Source organism: Pelophylax lessonae (assembly GCF_965119305.1).
Source record: "Pelophylax lessonae genome assembly, chromosome: 4".
Lineage (NCBI taxonomy): Eukaryota > Metazoa > Chordata > Amphibia > Anura > Ranidae > Pelophylax > Pelophylax lessonae.
This window is the reverse complement of record NC_138771.1, coordinates 118,325,302-118,338,164: the sequence shown is the minus strand read 5'-3', so window position 1 is coordinate 118,338,164 and position 12,863 is coordinate 118,325,302. Positions and strand designations below refer to the sequence as shown.

The window sequence follows — 12,863 nt, the reverse complement described above, 5'->3', positions numbered from 1 at the left end:
AAAGCGTCTATTAGTTTGCGCAAAAGTTATAGTGTTTACAAACTATGGAATAGTTTTATGGACATTTTTTTTATTGTTTTTATTAGTAATGTCGGCGATCAGCAATTTTTAGTGGGGCTGCGAGATTGCAGCAAACAAATCTGACACTAAGTGACACTTTTTGTGGGACCAGTGACACCAATACAGTTATCAGTGCTAAATAATATGCACTGTTACTGTATAAATGACACTGGCAGGGAAGTGGTTAACATCAGGGGCAATCAAGGGGTTAAGTGTGCTCCTAGGGAGTTCTTTCTAACTGTGGGGGGAGTGGACTGACTGCAGGAAGAGGGAGATTGGTGTTCCTGATTAGTAGGAACACACAATCTCTCTCTTCCTGTCTGACAGAACAGCGGTCTGCCTTGTTTATATAGGCTGATTGGCTAATCACGGCATGCATGCACCCCCTAGAACCCTTCAACAAAATCACGTACAAGTTTGTGATTTTGCGCTTAAGGGCCGCCCCGTCGCAGTAAAAGTACATGGGGCGGTCATTAAGTGGTTAAGCACCAGATTCAGCACCAAACACATTGGTTATGTGTAACGCTGTGCATTCTATTACCTGCTGTTGGATGCTTCTGGTAAAAATGTTTACTGCAGTGCCTCCTTCATAGCCACCGGGTACTGCCCTGATCAAATGCATTTTGGTACTGTGTGGGTTAAAGGATAAGTTCATCTTTAGTAACATGTTACTAAAGAGCACCTGCTGGCAATGACAGTGGGTGGGAGATCATTCACCACACCCGCTGTCACAATTTAAAAACAGCTGTACAGAGCTTTGTAATTAATTCACAGTGCTCTGTGAATGAATGAACTACAAGTATCATCTGTCACCGCAGCAGATTTCTTGTAGTTCTCAATGAACTGTGAGGGCACTGGTGAGTTGAACACTGATGAACATCGATGAACACTGGAGAGTTCATTGGTTCTTCTTGCTCTTCAGTAACTGTCTGCCTGTATGGGAGGTATGGGCAAAAAACCGTACTGGCATTGCACCTGCAATCTACTGATCATGGGTGCAATGCTCTGCAAGCTCCTAAAAAAAAATATTGAATGCACATTTTTTTACTGGCAAAAATATGTGCATTTCTAAAAGGTGAACTTATCCTTTACCAGCTGTCACTGCTGCTTAGACACATTATGCCACTCATCTAACTGCCACTTCTGCCCTCTTTGCCATTCTTTGCAGTTGAATGACAGGATCTCCAAAATCCATTCACAGAATTTAATACATCATGTGATAGCAGTGACTTAAGCCCCGTACACACGTACCGATCGTCGGCGAACGATCGGCCGTCTTTTGTCCCCGGGCTGTCGGTGTCTGTTGAAAAGTGCAAATACAGCACAAGAATTTTGTCCGCTGACTACAGCCGACTGCAGAAGTGATGTCATGTAATGGTTAACTTTCCCTGTGTTTTTTCTTTTCTGAGCATGCCCAGTCTTGCAAATCTGCGGTCTGTCGGCCGAATTCTGTACTGACTGGCGAACAATCGGCCGCTCTGGTGTCGACATACAAAAATTTTAATGCTTGCATGACAGATTCTTGTCGGCAGAATGTGCGCTGACGGCTGTCGGAGGCATCATACTAACATGCGTACAATCGGCAGATCGTTCGTCGGCCGACGATTGTCTGCCGACGATCGGTATGTGTGTACGGGCCTTAAGTGGTTAGTACTTCTGCCTTGCAACTCTAGGGTTGTTGGTTCAAATCCCAACCAGAGCACTAACCCCGCATGGAGTTTACATATTTCCCCACACTCCAAAGACATGCTGGTAGTTAAATTGGCCCAAGTATATAAATGTGAGTTAGAGACCTTAGATTGTAAGCTCCTTGAGCTTATATGTGTAAATTGTTGGTGCTATATACCTGTAATAAATAATATTAATACATGCTCTGTGAATGACTGAGAGGGTAGAAGGGGGTGGTGAGTGGCACAACTTTTCTCAGTAACAGAGGCTGCTATTAACCTTCACAGTGCCAGAAAATAGCTGCTCAGGGTAATATCAGGCAGCTATGAAGAAGGCACTGCTGGGAAGATTGTTACTAGAAGGAGCCATTTGCAGGTAATACGATACACACACCAATACACATAGCTAATATGTTCGGTGCTATACCTTGAAAAAATAAACAAACTTCAGCTTTAATTGCAGTAACCCATTATTTATTAGAGTTGAAAAAAAAGCCCAGCCAAAGAACCAGAAAAACTACTCTTGCAATGCCCCTCTTCAAAATGCAAAGGTTAAATGCTAAATCTAGGGATATAAAAATAAATGCATAATACTTAGCAGGGCTTTTTTTCAGTGGGGATGCGGGGTAACGCAGTTCCGGCACCTCCAAAACTGACTGTATGTAATAGTAAGGGGTGCTGGGGTGTGCTGCAGGGTCTTTTGATGCTTGCTGTGAGGGGATCTACTCTAACTGAAGGGGATATATTTTAGCAAGGTAGTCTATTGTTGCTGGGGATGGGTTCTATGTTGCTGGGGGGGTCAGTTTTTGCTGGGAGAGATCTACTGTTGAGGGAGGGGTTGATGGATGCTAGCTGTAGGGAGATCTGTTGTTGCTGCCGGAGTCTATTGTTCCTGGGGGGGGGGGGATTTTGTGGTCCATTGTTAGGAGGATCTATTGTTGCTGGCTGCAGGGGATCTATTTTACTACGTTTCTTGTTATCACTCCCAAATTATATAAAAAATTATATTTGGTTCTGTATTGTCTAAAAGGGCAGTATTGGGAGGTGGGTAGGGGGTGGAACCAAGGAATGGTGCTCAGAGGTGGGACCAAGGAATGGTGCTCGGAGGTGGGTAGGGGGTGGAACCAAGGAATGGTGCTCAGAGGTGGGACCAAGGAATGGTGCTCGGAGGTTTGTAGGGCCAGAGAAAAGGAGTACCTCGGAAAGAGGGGAGTTCCTGCACCTATTGTCTGAGAAAAAAAGCCCTGATACTTAGCCTTTCCTCACTCTGGCAGGCTCCCTCTACCTGTGCGACGGGTCTTATGAAGCCTCCTCTCTAAAGCACATACAATGCAGGAATAATAGTCTTGCATTGTACATGATGTCACTGAAGGACCACCCACAGCCTGGTGGTCAGGTAGAAGAAGAGATGGCTAGAGCCTGCCAAAGGTGTGTCCATTGCAGTAAAGAGGGATTCCACTGTGTTTTCCCCATCCCACAGCTGAACTTTAATGTCACAGCATGTAAACATCACAGCATGTATTTTGATTGGTTAATATGGACATTGCACTTTGTGTTATTACATTTGATATTTTACCTCTTAAGTCTGAGACCATAAAGTGGTCTTCCTTTTCCGCTATTTGTGAACACATGCCCAACAACAAATTCTCAATATCAGTGGCGTTCTTCAAGTATGGATTCTAAAATGAGTACACAATTAGAAAACTAAACCCAATGAAAGTAACATGAATCATCATAAAATGATTTGTAAAGATAGTAAAATTTATATAGGAAACTACTACATATCACATTAGGGACCTAAGCCATGAATCTTTAACCCCTTGGAGACTAAGCCATTTTTTGACACTTGTTGCTTACAAGTTAAAATCGGTATATTTTGCTAGAAAATTATTTAGAACCCCCAAACATTATTTATAAATATACTTTTTAGCAGAGACTCTATAGAATAAAATGCAATTGTTGAAATATTTTATGTCACACTGTATTTGCGCAGCAGTCTTTCAAACGCAATTTTGTTGAAAAAAATACACTTTCCTAAATAAAAAAAAAATAAAAAAACAAAACTGTTAGCCCAATTTTTTTGTTTAATGTGAAAGCTAATGTTACGCCAAGTAAATAGATACCTAACATGTCCTGCTTTAAAATTGCGCACACTCATGGAATGGCGACAAACTACAGTACTAAAAAACTGCATAGGCGACGCTTTAAAAATTTTAACGGTTACCAGTTTAGCGTTATAGAGGAGGTCTAAGGCTAGAATTATTGCTCTTGCTCTAATGAAGGTGGCGATACCTCACATGTGTGGTTTGATCACTGTTTACATATGCTTGCAGGACTTGTGCATGAGCTCGCTTCTGCGTGGTAGCAGAGGGATGGGGCGCTTACATTTTTTTTTCCTATTTATTTTACCTTTTTTTTTTTAACTGGCTCCTATAAGATTCCAGTAAACCGGAAGTGATGTTGTGACGTCGCTTCTGGGTTACTAGATCCGAGACCCAAACAAAGCCGATTCCGCAGACTTGGCAGGTGGTTGCTTAGGTCTCCCAGTGGGACAGATGTCAAGATCTTACCTTGCCCTCCTGTTGGTAGCCATCTTGGACATGTCCGACTGCTGTCTCTTATAAACCCTGATTGCATCATCACTTGCCTGCTGCTTGGGTGTCGCACAGTGATGATGCTGCACACCTGACTATATCAATCACTTGATGGGTTGCAGTCCTTGCCCTTGTGTTTGTGCTCCAAGGTGCATTACTGCTTGCAGCCTTCTGTTCTCCGTGTTCCTCCTTGTATGACCAGGCTTGGCTGATGACTCTCCTTGCTCTCAACCCCGCATCGGCAGATGACCCGGCATCGGCAGACTACGCGCTGGACTCGACGCCGGCTTGGATGACTACGCGTTTCTGGACTCTACCCTGGCTTGGATGACTACCCACTTCTGTACTTGACCCTGGCTTGTTCCTGATCTCGCTCCTCACTCTTGCTGTGTGTTTATTGTTTTTTGCTCCAATAAACTGCTTTTATTTACCTGCATCTCTGTGTGGTCTGGTTTTCTGGCACCCTGACAACAAGAGACCCTGGCGGAGCGACGGAAGGCGAGGGAGGGGGGAGGATGAAAAAATATATCTTAAGACATGAAGCTTAAAGTTAAACTAGTCACCCCGACTCCAGTGATGTGGCGTCTCCAAGCTCCCCGTCTTGTTGCTGACATTTTTAGGCAGGGATGACGTCTGTCTCACGCATGTGCGGAAGTTTAGTCAGATTCGGCATTGCCAAATGTGTACAGTAAGCTGAGCATGCACAGCTCACTGTACAAGGGTGGACAGGTAGGTAAGTAACTTTAATACAGAAGAGACAAAACATGTCCTGCCAGTTTGCCTATCTTTAATTGTGGCCTAAAGTTCCATTTTAAAACAATTTTTATTTTTTAATCCAACCTGTCTGCTCCAGAAATTGTTGCACAAACGAAGAGCAGGATACATCTTATTGTCTGAGCTTGTGACATTCAAAAAATTGCAGTCCTTGTCCCTTTAGACAAAACACAGAAAGCAGGAATTATGCATAAATATATTCAAGAAAGTATATTTTTATATTTTAATGATTTTTGTTGAAGTTTTTCCAAAGAACAAAGAAGTATATAAAATACAAGAAACTGCGGTACATCAGTCCCGAATGTCATTCAGCTTACAATGCAGAAATTTACTAGACATTCACAGTGTAAAATAGGCCAAGGTGCTAAGAATATATACCTTAAGGCAAGGAGAGAACTGGTAGCCCCGTATCAACAGGCAAAATCCGGTAACAATAAAACATAAAGCAGAGTGTAAGAAAGTATATTTTTCTAGTATGGGTATGAGATTTAGAATACTTAGAATACTTAGTATTTTCACCCTATTTTATCAAACATACATCAGCTTCTATAGGGTTGAAAAGCATGTTTGTAGCAGATTATATTAATGTGTTATTACTATAGTGTAGGGGCATAACCACGTCCATTGTAGTTCCCTTGTTCTCTGTTAGATGTCACTATAGTAGGCAGTGAGCTTATGTCCTGCCCCCGCCAGGAGAGGGGCATCCTTCATACGGTTTAGGCAGGAAGCTCCCCGGGGTTCTGGTAGCTAGAGTCAGCAAGAGGGACATGATTCTCTGAGGTGCATCGGGCCAGGATACTCCATGTAGGCAGGAGGCCCAGGTAGGAAGCTTCCCTCTAAGGGGGAAGCCAGGAGCAGCCATGGGGCTGCCACATTCTATGGACTAATGTTTATGGGACTACTCTTATCGCTTAGGGAGATGATGGGACTCTATGGATCATGCAAGTATTATCTCCTATTGAACTGCTTTGACTGTTATAGTGTTTGTAATCTAACATGCCACCACTATTTGGAAGGATAAACTGCTTGAAAATATTCCTATGTTCTCTAGTCAAGCAAAGTCCAAAGGCATCTATTGTATAGTGAGTCCATTATTTTTGCCACAGATAGGGAAATCTCCTGGCAACAGACTGGTATGTGGTCACTGCAATTGAGTCTTTAGCTTAGGACCTGTGCAAGGTATGAACTGTACATTTGTGGGAGTGCTGTTTAGACCAGGCTGGGTGCTTCACTGTCTTGTAATGCAAAGCATGCCATGGATCTGGCAGGCTCCATACTAAATTATCCCTGTGGACTTGATTGATCGCAGGAAAGTCAGCAAGCAAAGGGTAAAATAGTGAACATTCTCCCCTGCCTCTCCTTTATAGCACAAGTTAGGCGCATGCAGCGCAAACACATGGTCCCATTACATTACACTACTATTACTAATGGTGCCGCAGGGCTTTAACCAACACAAGCATAAATATTTATGGTAATCTTGGCAGAACATGAATGTAGTCATACATATTAGACAAATTTGGTATATGGGTACCAAATTTAGTAAACCAAATTCAGATAAATTGGAAGAAATACAATACCTCATATAAACGCCGGAAGGCATCATGGTGTATATCATCTGTGTTGCTAAAGCTACAAATTCTGGGGATACACCTGGATCCACATGCTGATTATATCCTAAAAGTAAAAACCATAACTTAAAAAAAGTTTCCAAGAATATGTATAATAATACAGTATATATATATATATATATATATATATATATATATATATACAGTGGGTACGGAAAGTATTCAGACCCCCTTAAATTTTTCACTCTTTGGTATATTGCAGCCATTTGTTAAAATCATTTAAGTTCATTCTTCATCCTCATGAATGTACACATAGCACCCCATACTGACAGAAAAACACAGAATTGTTGACATTGTTGCAGATTTATTAAAAAAGAAAAACTGAAATATCACATGGTCCTAAGTATTCAGACCCTTTGCTCAGTATTAAGTAGAAGCCCCCTTTTGATCTAATACAGCCAGGAGTCTTTTTGGGAAAGATGCAACAAGTCTTTCACACCTGGATTTTGGGATCCTCTGCCATTCCTCCTTGCAGATCCTCTCCAGTTCTGTCAGGTTGGATGGTAAACGTTGGTGGACAGCCATTTTTAGGTCTCTCCAGAGATGCTCAATTGGGTTTAAGTCAGGGCTCTGGCTGGGCCATTCAAGAACAGTCACTGTGTTGTTGTGAAGCCACTCCTTCGTTATTTTAGCTGTGTGCTTAGGGTCATTGTCTTGTTGGAAGGTAAACCTTCGGCCCAGTCTGAGGTCCAGAGCACTCTGGAGAAGGTTTTTGTCCAGGATATCCCTGTACTTGGCCGCATTCATCTTTCCCTCGATTGCAACCAGTCGTCCTGTCCCTGCAGCTGAAAAACACCCCCACAGCATGATGCTGCCACCACCATGCTTCACTGTTGGGACTGTATTGGACAGGTGATGAGCAGTGCCTGGTTTTCTCCACACATACCGCTTAGAATTAAGGCTAAAAAGTTCTATTTTGGTCTCATCAGACCAGAAAATCTTATTTCTCACCATCTTGGAGTCCTTCAGGTGTTTTTTAGCAAACTCCATGCGGGCTTTCATGTGTCTTACACTGAGGAGAGGCTTCCGTCGGGCCACTCTGCCATAAAGCCCCGACTGGTGGAGGGCTGCAGTGATGGTTGACTTTTTACAACTTTCTCCCATCTCCTGACTGCATCTCTGGAGCTCAGCCACAGTGATCTTTGGGTTCTTCTTTACCTCTCTCACCAAGGCTCTTCTCCCCCGATAGCTCAGTTTGGCTGGACGGCCAGCTCTAGGAAGGGTTCTGGTCGTCCCAAACGTCTTCCATTTGAGGATTATGGAGGCCACTGTGCTCTTAGGAACCTTAAGTGCAGCAGAAATCTTTTTGTAACCTTGGCCAGATCTGTACCTTGCCACAATTCTGTCTCTGAGCTCTTCAGGCAGTTCCTTTGACCTCATGATTCTCATTTGCTCTGACATGCATTGTGATCTGGAAGGTCTTATATAGACAGGTGTGTGGCTTTCCTAATCAAGTCCAATCAGTATAATCAAACACAGCTGGACTCAAATGAAGGTGTAGAACCATCTCAAGGATGATCAGAAGAAATGGAAAGCACCTGAGTTAAATATATGAGTGTCACAGCAAAGGGTCTGAATACTTAGGACCATGTGATATTTCAGTTTTTCTTTTTTAATAAATCTGCAACAATGTCAACAATTCTGTGTTTTTCTGTCAGTATGGGGTGCTATGTGTACATTCATGAGGAAGAAGAATGAACTTAAATGAATTTAGCAAATGGCTGCAATATAACAAAGAGTGAAAAATTTAAGGGGGTCTGAATACTTTCCGTACCCACTGTATATATATATATATATATATATATATAGTGCCTTGCGAAAGTATTCGGCCCCCTTGAACTTTGCGACCTTTTGCCACATTTCAGGCTTCAAACATAAAGATATAAAACTGTAATTTTTTGTGTAGAATCAACAAGTGGGACACAATCATAAGGTGGAACGAAATTTATTGGATATTTCAAACTGTTTTAACAAATAAAAAACTGAAAAATTGGGCGTGCAAAATTATTCAGCCCCCTTAAGTTAATAGCGCCACCTTTTGCTGCGATTACAGCTGTAAGTCGCTTGGGGTATGTCTCTATCAGTTTTACACATCGAGAGACTGAAATTTTTGCTCATTCCTCCTTGCAAAACAGCTCGAGCTGAGGTTGGATGGAGAGCGTTTGTGAACAGCAGTTTTCAGTTCTTTCCACAGATTCTCGATTGCATTCAGGTCTGGACTTTGACCTGGCCATTCCAACACCTGGATATGTTTATTTTTGAACCATTCCATTGTAGATTTTGCTTTATGTTTTGGATCATTGTCTTGTTGGAAGACAAATCTCCGTCCCAGTCTCAGGTCTTTTGCAGACTCCATCAGGTTTTCTTCCAGAATTGTCCTGTATTTGGCTCCATCCATCTTCCCATCAATTTTAACCATCTTCCCTGTCCCTGCTGAAGAAAAGCAGGCCCAAATCATGATGCTGCCACCACCATGTTTGACAGTGGGGATGGTGTGTTCAGGGTGATGAGCTGTGTTGCTTTTACAACAAACATAACGTTTTGCATTGTTGCCAAAAAGTTCGATTTTGGTTTCATCTAAAAAGAGCACCTTCTTCATGTTTGGTGTCTTCCAGGTGGCTTGTGGCAAACTTAAAACGACACTTTTTATGGATATCTTTAAGAAATGGCTTTCTTCTTGCCACTCTTCCATAAAGGCCAGATTTGTGCAGTATACGATCGATTGTTTTCCTATGGACAGAGTCTCCCACCTCAGCTGTAAATCTCTGCAGTTCATCCAGAGTGATCATGGGCCTCTTGGCTGCATCTCTGATCAGTCTTCTCCTTGTATGAGCTTAAAGTTTAGAGGGACGGCCAGGTCTTCGTAGATTTGCAGTGGTCTGATACTCCTTCCATTTCAATATTATCGCTTGCACAGTGCTCCTTGGGATGTTTAAAGCTTGGGAAATCTTTTTGTATCCAAATCCGGCTTTAAACTTCTCCACAACAGTATCTCGGACCTGCCTGGTGTGTTCCTTGTTCTTCATGATGCTCTCTGCGCTTTAAATGGACCTCTGAGACTATCACAGTGCAGGTGCATTTATACGGAGACTTGATTACTCACAGGTGGATTCTATTTATCATCATTAGTCATTTAGGTCAACATTGGATCATTCAGAGATCCTCACTGAACTTCTGGAGAGAGTTTGCTGCACTGAAAGTAAAGGGGCTGAATAATTTTGCACTCCCAATTTTTCAGTTTTTTATTTGTTAACAAAATTTGAAATATCCAATAAATTTCGTTCCACTTCATGATTGTGTCCCACTTGTTGTTGATTCTTCACAAAAAAAATTACAGTTTTATATCTTTATGTTTGAAGCCTGAAATGTGGCAAAAGGTCGCAAAGTTCAAGGGGGCCGAATACTTTCGCAAGGCACTGTATATATATATATATATATATATATATATATATATATATATATATATATATATATATATATATATATATATATATATATATATATATATATATATATAATTTTAACTTATATATAATTATTAATGAATTCATGTATCTATTATAATATACTATTCAAAATTGACAAAGAGAAAAATACAAAATGTTATTACCAGTGTAATTCTGTACTTCACTTGATAAAAATGTTGGCAGCCATTCATAAAAAATTATTCTCTAGAACAGAAATGTAAAATACAAATTAACAACATAATACATTATTATTATAATTATTATTCTTAATAATAATAATAATAATAATAATAATAATATTTAGGATTTATATAGCTTCAACAGTTTGAGCAGCACTCTACAATATGAGGGCAGACAGTTGCAATACAATTCAATACAGGAGGAATCAGAGGGTCCTGCTGGTTAGAGCTTAGAATTAAAAAGGAAGTGTCACGGGATTTAAACTGAAGACCCTAGGGCTGCTCAGCTGAAGTACTAACCACTCAGCCACTGTGCTGCCCGCTCTAAAGACAAGGGTTTTCAGAGATTGCCTAAAAGTGGACAGAGTATTAGATAGTCGGACAGATTGGTATAGGTAATTCCAGAGGATGGGAAAGGTTCTGGAGAAATCCTGGAGTCAAACATGGAAGGAGATGACAAGGGAGCTTAAGAAAATAAGGCCTTGGGAAGAACTAAAAGAAAATACTTACCAGCCAAGCCTGTCAGACTCCTGTACAGTACTGTCCAGGGGTCCACATTGTCTGGTAAATAAATCTCACCTTTGGGGGCGTGAAACAAACTCACTTTGCACACAAGTCACCTGTTTTTTTTTTAAATTAAGGAGCACCCTCCATGAACTTTCACTGGACACTTGCTTATTCATTTTTTAATTCATTTTTTTGTGATTATTTTTCATGAATTTTCACTGGAGACTTGCTTATATAAGGATTTCTATTACTATCACTTGTTTGAACTTTTTGCTTGGATAATACGGATTTATTTAATTGTATTTCATTTATACGGTCACACGGTTCAATTGTTATCAATATCAATTTTTATTAGTTTTTTTGTAGTAACATTTGTCACACTTTGAGGGTCTTGAACTATTTTCATGCGCTGTTGTGTTGTTTTGCAAATTTCCAGAGTAGAATATAGTCAGACAGATTGGGATAGGGAATTCCAGAGGATGGGAAAGGCTCTGGAGAAATCCTGAAGTCAAGCATGGGAGGAGATGACAAGGGAGCTAAAGAAAATGAGGCCTTGGGAAGAACGAAAATAATGATTTGGTTGGTATTTTGGGACTAGCTTAGTTATGTAGCTGAGTGCAGAGTTGTGGATGGCTTTGTAAGCTGTTGTTAGTATTTTGAATTTAATTTGTTTGATGAGTGCAAACCAGTGTAGGGATTGGCATAAAGGGATGGCAGAGAGGGATAGCAAACACAGAATGGTTAATAAGGTGGATAAGTTTGGCAGCCACATTCATGATGGACTGAAGTGGAGATAACCTGTGTAAAGGTTATTGTAATCTAATCAGAAGGGAGTTGAAGTAGTTGAGAAACGAGATAACCAGGGAATGAATTAGAAGCTTTTTGGTGTCATTAGTTAAGAAGGGGCATATTTTGGAGATGTTCCAGAGGTTGAGGCAGCAAGTTTTGGACAGTGTTTAAATGTGGGGCTGAAAGTAGAGTTCAGAGTCCAGGATTACACCTAGCACTCTAGCATGTGGGGATGGGTTAATAGTTGTGCCATCAATCAAGACAGAGAAGTAAGGGGAAGGGGCATGTTGAGGAGAAAATATTGTGAGCTCAGTTTTGGACAGTTTGAGTTTGAGGAAATGGTATAACATTGAGACTGATAAGTCTGTTAGTAAATTAATGACATCTGAGGAGACTAATAGAGTGACCTGAGGGGTAGAGAGATAGATCTTAGAGTCATCAATGTAGAAATTGTATCTAATAGCCATGGAAGGCTATTAGCTGACCCAGGGTGGAGGTATAGACCAAGAATAGGAGATGTCCAAGAACAGAACCTTGTGGAACCCCCATGAAAAAAGGAAAAGGAGAGGAGGAGGTACCATTGTAAGTGACAAAGGTGTAGTGGGATAGGTAGGATGACAACCAACAAAGAGTACAGTGGCGTGGCAGGGGTGAATGTGTCCAGGGAGGATGTCAATGAACTGTTGTAGACAGGAGTGGCTAGGTTGGGGCAGGATAGGGGTGAAATTTTGTCATAGAGGTGGTCAGTTGCAGAATAGAGAAGGGAAGGGTTAAAGTGGCAAACATTTCTACAACTGTTAGGCAGTTGGAAGGAATGGAAGTGGAAGGCAGTGAGAAAGTGAAACTAATAAAGTAGTGATTAGAGAGAGGAAAAGGGTTGTTGGAGAGGTGGGACAGAGTGCATAGGTAGGAGAATAGAAGGTCAAGGGTGTTGCCATCTGAGTAAGTAGAAACATCCATTGCTTTAGGTCAAAAGAGGAGGTTAGATTGAAAAGTAGGCAGGAGTGTGAGCATTAACATAGATATTGAAGTCACAGAGAATGATTGTGGGAATTATTAGAAAGGTTAATACCAGTCCAGGAGGCAGATAGCTCACAGCCATTCTCAGAGAAACTGGATAAAATAGACAACTACAATGTGCCTTAAATGTGCAGAAGGACAAAGAGAGAGACTAGAAATTGAAAGGTGTTTTCTGGGG

At 41.2% G+C, this 12,863-nt stretch overlaps 1 protein-coding gene across 2 annotated transcripts in view; it reads right to left on the bottom strand.

Moving 5' to 3' along the window:
- LOC309554254 (dual oxidase 1-like) overlaps nucleotides 1–12,863 on the bottom strand; it is an 89,258-nt gene that overhangs the window by 47,390 nt on the left and 29,005 nt on the right. For both annotated transcript variants that reach the window (XM_082255893.1, XM_082255894.1), the window contains exons 8-11: nucleotides 10,334–10,394; nucleotides 6,673–6,769; nucleotides 5,162–5,252; nucleotides 3,304–3,406 (exon numbers count right to left, since the gene is read on the bottom strand). In XM_082255893.1, the coding sequence (XP_082112019.1) occupies nucleotides 3,304–3,406; nucleotides 5,162–5,252; nucleotides 6,673–6,769; nucleotides 10,334–10,394 (352 nt within the window). The remainder of the gene's footprint in view (nucleotides 1–3,303; nucleotides 3,407–5,161; nucleotides 5,253–6,672; nucleotides 6,770–10,333; nucleotides 10,395–12,863) is intronic.